A 13,312-nucleotide genomic window follows, 5' to 3' on the forward strand; every position below is an offset into this window, starting at 1 on the left:
TCAGAGGACTTCCTGTGTGACGTTACAGTATATTTTAAAGAGATGTGGAAAATGATTTATACATTCTAACTTGTCCTGAGAAATTCATTATTACACAGAAGACTAAAACCTAGAATCAATTTAAAGAGCTGCTGCATTTGCTCTAACAATGGTGGCAGAATGGGTGACAAGCAGTTGCAAGTCAGTAGAAACTAACCAAAACCTATACACCTAAAAGCGAAGTTTTCTGAAGACAGAAAAATCCTTGATATTTTAAAGGTGTCATATGCATTGGGACAACATAAGCTTCCATTAAAAACAATTCTTAATGCAAAAGACAGTTATAAGCAAAAGGTAGGATGTCATTAAGTATCATTTTTCTTTGCAGGACACCCATGATAACAATGGACCTGAATCATAGCACAAGAGATAGAAAACTGATTTAACATCCATCCCTACATGGCCTGTAAATTGAAAATGCCACCAAAGATAGATAGTCTCTTCTAGTTTCCAACTGAGTTTAGTATACAAACTCAGATGACTTGCTCCATGCCCTAATAACACTATTGAAAAACCAAGAATTGAACCTCTTTGCTAATAATTTGGGGGTTTTAGAATTATGTATTTTTAACCTGTTTGATAGCGATCATCTTTGTGGGCAACAAGCTCCAACATGAGGAGGAAGCTGGCAAGAAACAATGTTCACCCGTCTTGCCAAAGAGCACTGGAGCACTATGAATGCCACAGCAGCCTACCTGCCAAAGGTTCCCGCTAAGGACAGAGCCCTGAGGAGGATCCAAGGGTATCACAAGGGTATCAGGCCATAAACAATCTCAGTAGCCTTCCCTTTGTAGCTGGTGGTAAGGCTCTTATTCTGATGTCTGGCTTCAAGAGGCAGCTCCTCCACAAAGCATTTCTATTTGTCTTTGTTGCTACCAAGCAGCAGAGGGGACATCTCAAGACCATATTGCATGCACACTCCCAGCTTCTTCTTGATTTACCCTCTACTGACAAACTGATCAGCTCTTGACAGCAACCACTATCCTCCTCCCCACCCCAAATACACTTGAGACCTACAGATGACCATGATTTAGTAAAATCTTTAGCTTGTCAGCCACTGCTATTAAGGAATCTTTTTTTAAAATAGCACTCAGCACAATTTTGCATATAGCGGCTTCAAAATAAACCAGATACAAGGCTGAGATTGAAATCTGCTTATTTAGCTCCAACAAATCTGTCCACATACAGAAAATTATTTTTAACAACTGTTTTCTAACAACATAAAAATATTACCTGTTGCATACCATGTTACTGAATTGACACTGATTAAAAAAACCCACTACTGTACCCTACTTTTAGAGCTTCGTATTTGTAACAGAACTAAGTGAATCCACATTTCTTCAGAATTAAGTTGAGCTAAGATTCCAAATCAGGTGATAAAAGTATTATCAGGAAGACATCAATTATATGAAACATGTCTGTTGTCTTGTTTTACAGCTTTTACCTGAGTAGATTTATCTTTCATACATGAAGGGTAGTGTACATGGGGATCACGTGGCCACTGTCCTGTGAGGTAAGGTCCTGTTATTGTGTCCAAAGAAGAAGTTCGCCTTATGGTACCAGAAGTTCTGATTTGCTGGGATTTTGGCCTGTCCACTGTAGAAAACCAGAACAAAATCAACAAAAAGTCAGGCTAAATTTGATGTGAAATGTCAAAAGCTAGCTATGACACACAATGGCAAGAACACATCAGAAACCTTTGTCTAAATGCCAAGCTGAAAAGAATGCCATCACATCAAAGCAAGTAACATCAGACAAAGGAGGAAAAAAAAATACAAAAGGGAAAACTTAACAGTTACAGAAAACAACAAAGCTTAAAGTGTTCATATCTGCAAAAAACTGAGCTACTTAAGCAATATATTTTCATCAACAAAAAACATCAAGCAAATTTAAATACAGCGACGAGGCAACTCAGGAAAGCCAGGCATACAGAAATAAAAAATATAAGGAAATATAACACAGTAACAGTATTTGGTTACTTTTGGGGTTTTTTAAAAGTCAGTTTGCTTAGCTTTCTAAACACTAAAACACAAATTGTGACAAAAATTAAGTCTTCTTAAGAAGATGCATATCTGATTTCTTGCTCTTGTGTACGTCATTCTGTATTATTTACAAGATCCCAATACAGGCCTTAGCAAGCTGAAAGCGTGTGACTATTTCCCTCTGACACGGCTCAGGTCAAGGCAGCTACCATGTTTGTCTTCACTCATCACTGCGCCTGCAATCTTTGACTCCTCCCTGTATTTCTCTCCCCATACACCTAGATCATGGAACACTTTTTCCTGTATTTCATTTGGAAAGCAGTGAGTAGGGTGATTCATGAGATTGATGTGGGAAAGAACAGTTTTACAGCATGCTCTCTGGATCATCTTACTTTGTCCTTTAGGCAAAATTACTTCACATACTCGTTCTCTAGACTTCACATAAGCCAACCTCAGGCCCTACATTACAACAATCGTCTACTTTACTCATCCCTGCTAAAAGAAGTTTGCAAGTGAGACTACTTTCAAGCTAGTCACATGCTATGCACTGATCTGAGCCACCAAAACCCAACTCACTGCTCAGAACTTGAGAGCAGACCTACTAGCACACTTCTGAGCCCAGACGTGGCCCACTGACCTCTACATGCATTTTCTTTTTGTATACCATCTGGAATTGCTGGATATCAAAAGTCAGGCTCCATCATCAATGTTTTACAAAGCATTCAGCACAATAATTAGGTTATAGCTTGCAATAATACAGCATGCTTATGGTATGATGTATAAACATGATAACATTAAACCAGACCATTTTAGAGAAATTTAGAACTGCTGAAACATATTAGCTGCTCATTAGGTGAAGAGTTCTAAATAATACTGGGAATTGGAAGCATGACAGTGTATAATACTGCCTTTGTTAGAATATAATTGTTTTGACTGCCTTATCTGTAAATCAAATCCCTGCAATTTCAAACAGATCTATCCTCATAGGATTCCAATTGTGACAAATTTACATTTAAGAAATATTTTTGCACTATTAAAAGTAAAGGAGCCTGAAATCCAAAATAAAGGTGACAAATTTTAAACATCAAACCAGTATTTACATTTGCACTGAAACACAAGTGTACCTTAAGGGTGCATGCATACCTACAAAACATTCTTCCAGCCTTCACTGTCATGCTATGGCACAAGGCTACTCTCTCATGTAGCCTGAGTTTTGAAAATTTCTCCAAAGGCTCTGTTCACTAAATATACGTATAACACAGAAAAAACTTATCAGGAATTTGTTAAATATGTAAGTAGCTAAGTATGTTCTTAAAAAAGAACTTTTACAACAAGTTAGACACCATGCAAAGACAAAGTGGTAAAACAATGTTTGAAAATGAGGACATAAGGACTAAGCACACTTTTGCAAACTTTAAATTTAAAAAGCCTGCTGCAAAACAACCCCAACAAAATACAAGCTCAAACCACACAAGTAAAATATATACAACCAGAGATTGAACTAAGGTCAGTGTCTTGTTCTACACTGAGAAGGCAGGCAACTGCAATCCCAACATTAATAACTCAACATAAATCCATTACAACTAACTACCACCAGAAGTTACTACATTTATATTTCTCCATGGCCATCTTGGAAGCAGACTGCAGGACACTGTCAAACCCTAAAGCCAAGAAAAAAAAAGTTGAAGATGCACTCTTGTAAGTCCATACTACTCTTCAGTACTTCTTTGAATTACAGAAAACAAACCACTCCTCAACTGCACAAACCAATCCAAGTTAATGCTAATTTCATGTCAACTCTATTCCATTGTTGCCTGCGCTCCTTCCACCTACTTGGAGCTGGCATGCTCACAGATGTGTGAACCCACCTAGCAGACTGATTTACTGAGTTAAAGAAAATTAAAATGTACCCTCCAAAAGACATAAATACACGGTTTTCCTCATTACAGGCAGAACTGGCATAATATAATGGGCAGAAACAACCACAGGAGAGCCAGAGGGAACAGGGTTGTAGCAGTGTCGAGGTCTGTTCAGTAGCAATTTCTGCTCTCACCCTTTTATGATATATCCTTAGGTCATAAAAAATAAAAGAGAAAGGATTTGCAAGCATGAAAATTGAAGGAACTTTTTTACAAATTAGCATTTGACAAACTGTCTTGTACAGTAATATACTTAAAGATGACAGGATGCCACAGAGAGCAGCATTGAACTGGACCACAACATTGGTGGCTCAGATCAGCTTAAACAGTTTTCTAAATATTAAAACTGCTCTCAGGATTTCTTTCTTAATTTTGCTTTTCTCACCTCACTACTCCTCCGGTCCAAATCACTTTCTCCAGATGGAAACCTCATGCTCCAGTTTTCTCACAGAAGCAAAAGAAACAAAACAAAACAAAAAGAAGCAGCAAGTACCATCTGACATCTGAAGCATTGCAACAGCTCCTGAAGTTAGCCAACAGACTTCAGCATTCAGAAAGACTTCATCAATAGCCAGAAACTTCTAAAATTACAGACTGATTTTACCCAAGTTTCAGACTATACCTCATCTGACAATATCAAAGTGTATATGAATGGATTTTACTACAGCAGTAAGTCAAAATGATTGTTGTCTTCCTCAGAGATGTGTGACATACCTCACAAGGAGCTCAGCTCTACCTCCAGAACAAGTAAACTTAGCAACACAGCACTTAAGCAACCTGAAAAATTTAGCTAGAAATTATGAAAGCAAGATGTTATGCTCACAGGAAGCCAAAATACCTCATGTGTTATTTTAAATACACCAAGTTTTAATGACATGTATTTAAAGGCTATCGCTACACATTTCCAGATACAAATCATGTTACGCAAAATGACACAAGGGTCCATCTGAATACTACAGCTGGTGAAATTCGGCATGATCCTACCTCCCAGCAGGAATCAACTAAAATAAACTGCATGAAATCATGAAATTATGGTTCTGCATGCTGCATTGAGAGCCAAAAGAATTCTAGTTATACCACCTAGATTGACAGAAAAAAGGTTTCCATTCCTCTGCCAGCAAAATGTAATAAGGTAAGAGACTAACACATGACAGCTCTTTTGAAAAGGACATAGGGCTCAAACAAAACCATCTGCTACAACTCTAAAATGAAGAGATTGCCTTCCCATCCAACAGAGGCAGCTAACCTGCACATAATCTCAAAGCCATGTTCACAGTCCATTTTAGCTTAAATAATGCTTTCGGCCATGCGTGCAATGAGGAAAATCACCTGCAGCACAAGAGCAAAATTGACAGCTAGCATTGGTACCATTATAAAAACTGCTTCAGCTAAATCCACCAGAGCTCATCTGTCAGCATCTTTTCTTCACATCTCTCTTTCAGCCGTTAGCAGATGCAGTTCAAATTTGGCCAAAACTTTTCCATTCACATCCTTGCATGGATATATCCAGCTTTAAGAGGCTAAAATTATCAAGAGAACTTCTCAGATGACACAGATTCCTCTCGAGTTGAGTGAAAAACATGAAATAAAAATAAAATTCATTCTTTCCTAAAACTAGATTACAGTAGTAACTTCATTGTTTTTCTTGAAAGTTCATCTATAACTGAAACTCTTTACCCAAAACAGCCAAGTCATGACACCATAAAATATCAGCACTAAATTCCCCCACAAAGTTTCATGAAACATTGTCCTCAGTTCAGTTGCTGGTTGCTGGCATCCTGCAGAATCTTCTGGTTCACCTTCAGAGCTACTAGTGAAATGAGACCCAAGCTTACATCTCATCTGTTCCTAAGAAATTTCAGATTTTACCCAGGAAATAAATACTAAATTCAAAAGAATTTTCTCCAAAAATACCAAAGACTCTTGAAAGGACTCACTTTGATGGATAACCTAGTCTGCCTAAGACTCTTTTCAAGAGTCCCAAAGTCAAAGTTCTAGTCTGGCTCAAAGGAGACACAGAATAGGTATCACATTATGAAGGAGTAACAGATATTTCTAGGACATTTCTACAACAGATTTACAACAATCTACAAAAACAATGATTCAGATGTGCCTATAACAATGTCTTAAATAAAGAAGTACATGGGAACGCAGCTTGGGAAATCATAAAATAGAAATGGAAAGCTGAATTTTAAGGAATGGTGAGCCACGACGACTACTAAGAATGATGGCCCATCACTCAGGTCATGGTTACCACAGCAGTAGCTGCTGCTGCTTACTGCTCCATACGTATCTAGTCAAAAGTCCCCTCTTCTGTTACATCTTCTACAAGCACGGAAAGCAATACCTCTGCTCATGCTTGCTTCTGACAATGATCCTTTGAGTACTACAGAGGCAGACTTTCAGATACAAGAACAGTCTCTGAAGAGTCTGGTCAAGGGTTCGTTTGACTTTTTAAGCAAGTATATAGTGATATTGTACTGATTCCTGAATATGTATTTGATAGGTCTTTCCTGCTCTGATTATGTAGGTAGATGGCCAAACTGGTATATGTTTATTTTCAGAATCTGCCTCTGACTTTGTGAGGAAAAGGATGGAATAATGGGGATTTAGAAGCCACTCCAAAAAAATATTTCAGTCTTCATTCTCAAGACGGCTTTCCTCTTGTAATTGGAGCTAAAATCTCTTAAGAAAGAGATTAACAAGGGATTTGGGATCCCTAGAAGTTTTACTCCACAGGATAGATCTATTGGCCTAAAAGACACTTCTCAGTTGCCGGTGAGCGACGGACCTGTTTCTGACCCAATCTGCAAAGTGGCTGAATGACTGACTGCATCAACAGTTTAGAGCGGTACAGAACAACAAAGAGTATACTGTTTGCCATGTACTGTTCATACAAAACAACAAAAAACAGGATTTCAAATAGCAACATAAAAACCCCAACACCTTAATATGCAACTGAACAGGAAAAAATATGAAGTTACTGCACTTTTCCTTCAATTATTTCAAATTGAACAGGTTAATAACTTTAACCAAAGCAAAATACTAGCTTTTCCAAACATTTAAAATGCAGTTCAGTGTTTTGCTACTAAAAGGATATTTCTAAGAGTACATAATAAGAGACAGTCATTTTAAGTTACCTTCTGACAGATCTCTAAAAATACTGTATGTTCAGTTCCATAAATCATGTCTTCATTATATGCACCACACTGTTGTATCAATTTCAGAAATTATTCCCAAGTTTCAGTTTTTAGAAATCAAGACAGAGGATGACTAAAAATGAAAGGGGGTGTGTGTGTGACATTCTGAAGTAACTACTCTGATCAGACTGACAATCGACTCTAATTTCTTCTCATTATCCATTAACACTGAAGTGACCAACAAAAAGGCACGGAACAGCCTAACCAAGGCTCCAACAACCAAACTGAACAAGCAGTAAGCAGCCCACTTCATGAGATCTGAAATCTTTCCAGAGACCCAGGTCCATGAATGTGCTTTCTACACCCAAGATTCTTCAGGGGAGGAAGAAGGGACAGGGAAGAGGGGAAAGAGTCTTCTACATGGGTCATATTACAGTCTGGTAGTCAGGGCAAATTCAGTTTTGTACCTGACGAGGCTTACGAGAACTAAACTGCATGAGACAGCAAGTCTATGAATACAAGAGGTAGCCTGTACTGGGAAAACAAATCGTAATGGAAACGTGTTGCTTGCTCTTTCCAAGGGAAACTGTAGACAAAGACCCACAGTAAGAGGTTTGAGTATCAACCGTACTGAGTTATCTTTTATAGCCATGACTAAGCCATCTAGAAGGGGAAGAGGTCTTCTGATTAGTCACTGAATCCAACAGGTAGATCAAGGCATTGCCTTCCATCAAGGAGGTTTTATGCATGACTCATCAAGGACATACAGCTCTACTCACCTAACTGCACAGGAACACACTGCACTGGGCTAGGCTATAGATATGCGGACGAACAGATCAATTAATCTGTAGGCACAAGAATTTCATTGAACGTACAGTTGACTCAAAATCTTGGTTGCCTATGCATAAATGTTGAAACACCTTCTCTGCCTCACACCCCTATTCCACCAAACTGCAGGTCAAGTAAAATGTGACTACACGTATCTTTCAGAAGTCAGATTTTGTTCAGAGCAAAACTCTCCTGCTTAAAATCAACATTATCCTTGGAGATCAAGCATAGAAAGAATGCTCTAATCTCAGTAAGAAAAGTAAACAAACTATAAGGAATAAAGTTTCAGCCCTCTAAAGCTAATTTATTCTTCTAACAAAGATTACTGCTGGCATGTATAGGACCTATATACAAAAGATGAAGCATTTAGTATCACAAAAGCCTGCTTTGTTAACAGATGTAACCTACACGTTTGCACTCTAACAGGACACCAGGTAGGTAAAACACTAATTCCAAACCTTTCAGATTTTTACGTAGTTTACATTTTTAAAATATATTTTTCTTTTTAAGGTTATTATTTCAAACTTACACAAATACCTAAACTTAGTATCATTTAATAAAAGTATCTAAAAAAATCTTCCTACTTTAAAAAGTTAAAACAAAATTGATTGGAGCACAGCAGCTAAATACTTTGGAAAAAGAGCACATTGAAACACACAACTATCCACTGACTCTTGTGTACTCCTGCAGTACAGAGAATTTTCTTCATTTTAGTTCATTAATTTATATCTGTTGAATGATAAATTTATCCAATATTCAAAAATTAACTGGGAGCAAAAAAATGCACTAAAGCTGTTGGGTTTTTTCTTCCAGTATATTAATAATTAAAATCTTGAAGGAAAAAAACTTAAAAAATCAGAAGGTATGATTGACCATTTTCACAATCAAAATACACAAAGAACTGTAACCAATGCACAGTGGGCGACTATACGATGCCATTGTAACAATCATCAATGACCAGAGACAGAAAGCACTCTCCTAAATAGAGCTAATTATATTAAACAACAATTTTTATTTCTGAAAAAAAACCAAACCTGAAAAATAGAAATGTAAAACAAGATTAAATCTGATTTTTTAAATCAGGCTGCTGAACTTTGCTGATTAAATACATCATCTTTTCATTATCAGTTAAGTCACAGAAACAAAGGACTAGAAACAACTTCCTAAATCAGGAGCTGAGTTCTCAGCCATCACTGACAAAACATACATAATCACTTAAAAACATATGACAAACTAGTCTTACAGCACCTGAGTATTCTGGCCGCATGATTCCTACTGGAAAAATGATACAGGAAGATTTTTTTTTTTCTGATAGATTCAAGTTTTCCGTATAAACATTCCCATTGTCAAATCAATCCACCCATTCACGTCCTAACACTAACTTACAGTTCTTCCTTCCCACCTCTCCACTGCTTTTCCTGCTCACCTGGATTCAAGCAAAGCAACTGTATTTTTATTCAGTAATTTTTTATTTTTATCATTGCATGGTTAAACCCCTAACCTAGCAGTTGTCCTCTGAATTTGCTTCAGCTTGATTCTGCCTTTCTTAAACCGTGGAGCACCAAAGCCGCAGTATCCCAGCTGATGCCTCAGCAGGCCCCTGTGTGGCAAGTTGCTCATTTGTGCAAGACCTGACCTGTGCCCAGTACTTATTCAGTCACTTCATGTGGGCAGTTTAGAGATCCCACCATCACCCAACTCTACCCCTCCAGCATTTTGAAATTACATGCTCCCCCCTTACAGCAAAAGATATTCTGCTCAAGTACAACCTCACATACATAAACCTCCATTTTTTATTATTTCAATTCCCAAGGTCCTTCAACTCTTCTTGCATAATCTTCCTGCATACTCATTAAACCTCTCAAAATTCATCAACTGTTTCATCACCCTAATTTTCAAATTTGCCTAAGCAGATAAAATCTACTTCCCGCCTAGAAAATCGGTTCTCTTATCAAAACCATCAGGTTAGCATGACACAATCTGGAAAGCTCATTTTGCACTTTAACATTTTTCCCTGCTTTCCACCATCCCTTAGAATTTCTTTCAAAGTTTCACCTATAGCTTAAGTTAGACGAATAGATCTCTATATTATGAACTAGACTCAACATTTTTCACCTTTCAAAAGCATCAGCATCCTATCTACTATACTTGGGGATCTAATCTCAATTGGCGTCACCATTCAGGAGCTCACCTTAGAAATCTGAAGGCAAGCATGAACTTCTGAGTAGGCTTTTCTAGAATCCCACAATGAAGATCACTGAATTGACTTTATTAAAATATGCAATCTGTATTTATTCTAGTCTTGGTAATTCCCAACTACAAATTACCCTCTCCATTATTATTTTTTTAATCTTCCTGGGTTAAAAAAGTTACTATCCTTATTGAAAGCTGATACTTCATCCCAGTGAGCACAAAGCATTGAATAATTATCTGTGCCGTTTCCCCTGAGATTTTTGCACTACTCCTTGGACTTGATTTTGAAACCATACATCCCAGCATATCAGCCTCATATCATGCTTAATCTCTTTTTTCTTGTACCAAATGGCTGCAACTACTTTTTCCTTATTTTTCTGTTTGTGTGTTTTTAATGTCTGTCTTAAAACATGCAAAATCTAAGTTTGTTCAGGTTTTAACAATTCTCAGCTAAGATTCACTTTTTTATTGATAATGTGACTTTTTTTTTTTAGTTTTTCCTGCTGTTTCTTGTGGGCTTACTGCTTATTCCTAACAGCCTTTCTGAGACATGTCCACGAAATCAGATCACATCCTTGAGTTTTTCTCATGTCTGAAAGATTCCAATAGTGTTAACTTTTTTCATTAAAACAGATTCTCTCCATGTTCAAGTCAGAGAAACCCTGTTTAGCCAAGTTATCAAACTATTTCCTTCTAAAATCTGACACTTTACTTTGGATTTAAAAATTTTAGAACATACTTCTATGTAGGATTTTCTGCTTTGCTGGATATGCATGTAAACTTGCATGATTAAAAAAGGCCTAGCTGTATAAAACATGTAATATTTATCGTATATACAGTGCCAGCACACCCATTTCTTCTGCTTCCCCCAAATTTTGAGTTGTCAGACTTGGTAATAACCTCCAATGTGGCCGAACTCAGTTATTACTATAATTCTTGCAGTCAAGAGATTTCCCTGCATCCTCCAACTTCATATTAAAGGTTACACACACCACTAAATAAAATCGCAAGAGACTGATCATCTTTATAGGCTAACTCTTTCTTTGGAATAAATTCAGGTAGATGTACACAACAGTTTCAAAAATTAGTATTTTAACCAAAATATAGACTACACACTTCAGTACAACTTGGTTCGAAAGCATGAGCATCCCTCTCTCTACAGTAATGCCCAAAAGTTATTTGGATCTTCAGTGTGGACAACCTCTCCAGTTGAGTAAGTGTCTCCGGTCATTTCCTTGTATGGATGCTTCTCAAATACACATTACTTTTAAACACGCATGAGTTAATTACATTTCTGCCCATGAGAAATTCTTCTCTTTCAGATTAGGACTTCTTCTGTTCCCCTTGAAAAGAACATCAAGTATTTCAAATGTATTTTATGGTTTCTTTGTGGGGGAAGAAAACATTGCAAAGATTATTATCCAGGGCAGGGTATCTGGTACAACAAGGGAGCCGCTGAAGGTGAAATACCACAGAAATCAGAGTACAAGAGAAAGGATGAGTAAGGGTATTCCCCTATCAATTGCCACAATAAGCAAACACAGCTAACAGTTAAGAATGAAAATTTTAAGGCCTTGAACAGATATTCACTTCTGTGAAGACAGCTTCCCCTTTAACCTGGCAGCTTCCCAAGTACTGTGGAAACGCAAGTCTCATACTGCATTCTTCAGCAGTTAGTATTTTTAGAGTCGCACTGTTCAAAACCTGTTCTAGGACACTCAGCATAAATCTGGGTTCAATTTTAGTGAGCAAGTCAACTCTCCCATTACTTTGAAAAACAGAAAGTGAAGGTATCATGTATAACAAAGATTTTTTAATAATAATACATGACATACTGGATATGGAGGTATAACACCTAACTGCACAGAGTCAACACTGCAAAGCCACTTGGGTTTTGCAATGTACTTTCCCATGGCTCCAGACTCCAGAAAGACTGATTAGCTAACACGTGGGTGTAGTTGGGTCTGCATGGCAAGGTTTTGGTAGCAGGAGGGCTACAAGGGTGGCTTCTGTGAGAAGATGCCAGAAGCTTCCCCCATGCCCAATGGAGCCAATGCCAGCCGGCTCCAAGATGGACCCACCGCTGCTCAAGGCTGAGCTAATCAGCAATGGTGGTAGCACCTCTGGGACAGCGTGTTTAAGAAGGGGGAATAAAAAATACTTGTGCCAGCAGGAGAGACAAGTGAGACTATGTGAGAGCAACAGCTCTGCAGACACCAAGGCCAGAGGAAAAGCAGGGGCAAGAGGAGCTCCAGGTGCCGGAGCAGAGATTCCCCAGTAGCTCCTGGTGAAGCTCATGGTGAGGCCTGCAGCCCAGGGAGATCCATGGTGGAGCAGATCTCCACCTGCAGCCTGTGGAGAACTCCACACCAGAGCAGGTGGGTGCCCAAAGGAGGCTGTGACCTGTAGGAAGCCCACACTGGAACAAGTTTGCTGGCAGGATTTGTGACCCCCTGGGGGACCCACACTAGATTAGTCTGTTCCTGAAGGACAGCACTCCATGGAAGGGATCCATGCTGGAGCAGTCTGTGAAGAACTGCAGCCCATGGGAAGTTTGTGGAGGGACTGTCTCCCATGAGAGGGACCCCGCAATGGAGCAGGGGAAGAGTGTGAGGAGGAAGGAGTGGCAGAAACAACATATGATGAACTGACCACAACTCCCATCCCCTGTCCCCCTGTGCTGCTCAGGGGGAGGAGGCAGAGAAAGTCTAGAGTGAAATGAAGCCCAGGAAGAAGGGAGGGGTGGGGGGGAAGGTGTTTTCTCTGATTTGAATGGCAATAAATTAAACTAATTTCCCTAACTCGTCTGTTTTGCCCATGACAGCAATAAGTGAATGACTCTCCCCATTCTTACCCTGACCCACAAGCCCTTCATTGTATTTCTCTCCCCTGTCTGGCTGAGGGGGCAGTGATAGAGCAGCTTTGGTGGGCACCTGGCATCCAGCCAGGGTCAAACCACCACAGCGGTGCTGAATTTAAACTGACTCCATGTGCAAGAACTGCACTCACCAAACCCTTCCAGAGCACAGACCACACCACACCGATACCTGCTATAATCATCAGCTTCTTCTAGTCCTGCTTGGCTCATGAACTCTGCCACGATGTGCAGAGGACATGGTAGTGTAACCATGTCAAATACCTACAGAGACCCATAGGTCTTGTAAAGCTACTTACTGGCTCCTCCACGCTATGTGCCTCAGTGGCCTGAGTT

General features: G+C 38.9%; 1 protein-coding gene across 5 annotated transcripts in view; it reads right to left on the reverse strand.

The window, feature by feature from the left end:
• Window positions 1–13,312, reverse strand: part of GLCCI1 (glucocorticoid induced 1) — a 58,354-nt gene that overhangs the window by 35,830 nt on the left and 9,212 nt on the right. For all 5 annotated transcript variants that reach the window (XR_008747133.1, XM_055803393.1, XM_055803394.1 and 2 more), the window contains exon 2: window positions 1,484–1,635. Coding sequence is in view for 4 of the 5 variants with exons in the window: in XM_055803393.1 (XP_055659368.1) it covers window positions 1,484–1,635 (152 nt within the window). In the remaining variant the exon portion in view is untranslated. The remainder of the gene's footprint in view (window positions 1–1,483; window positions 1,636–13,312) is intronic.

Source organism: Falco peregrinus, chromosome 5 (genome assembly GCF_023634155.1).
Source record: "Falco peregrinus isolate bFalPer1 chromosome 5, bFalPer1.pri, whole genome shotgun sequence".
In the NCBI taxonomy this organism is placed as follows: domain Eukaryota; kingdom Metazoa; phylum Chordata; class Aves; order Falconiformes; family Falconidae; genus Falco; species Falco peregrinus.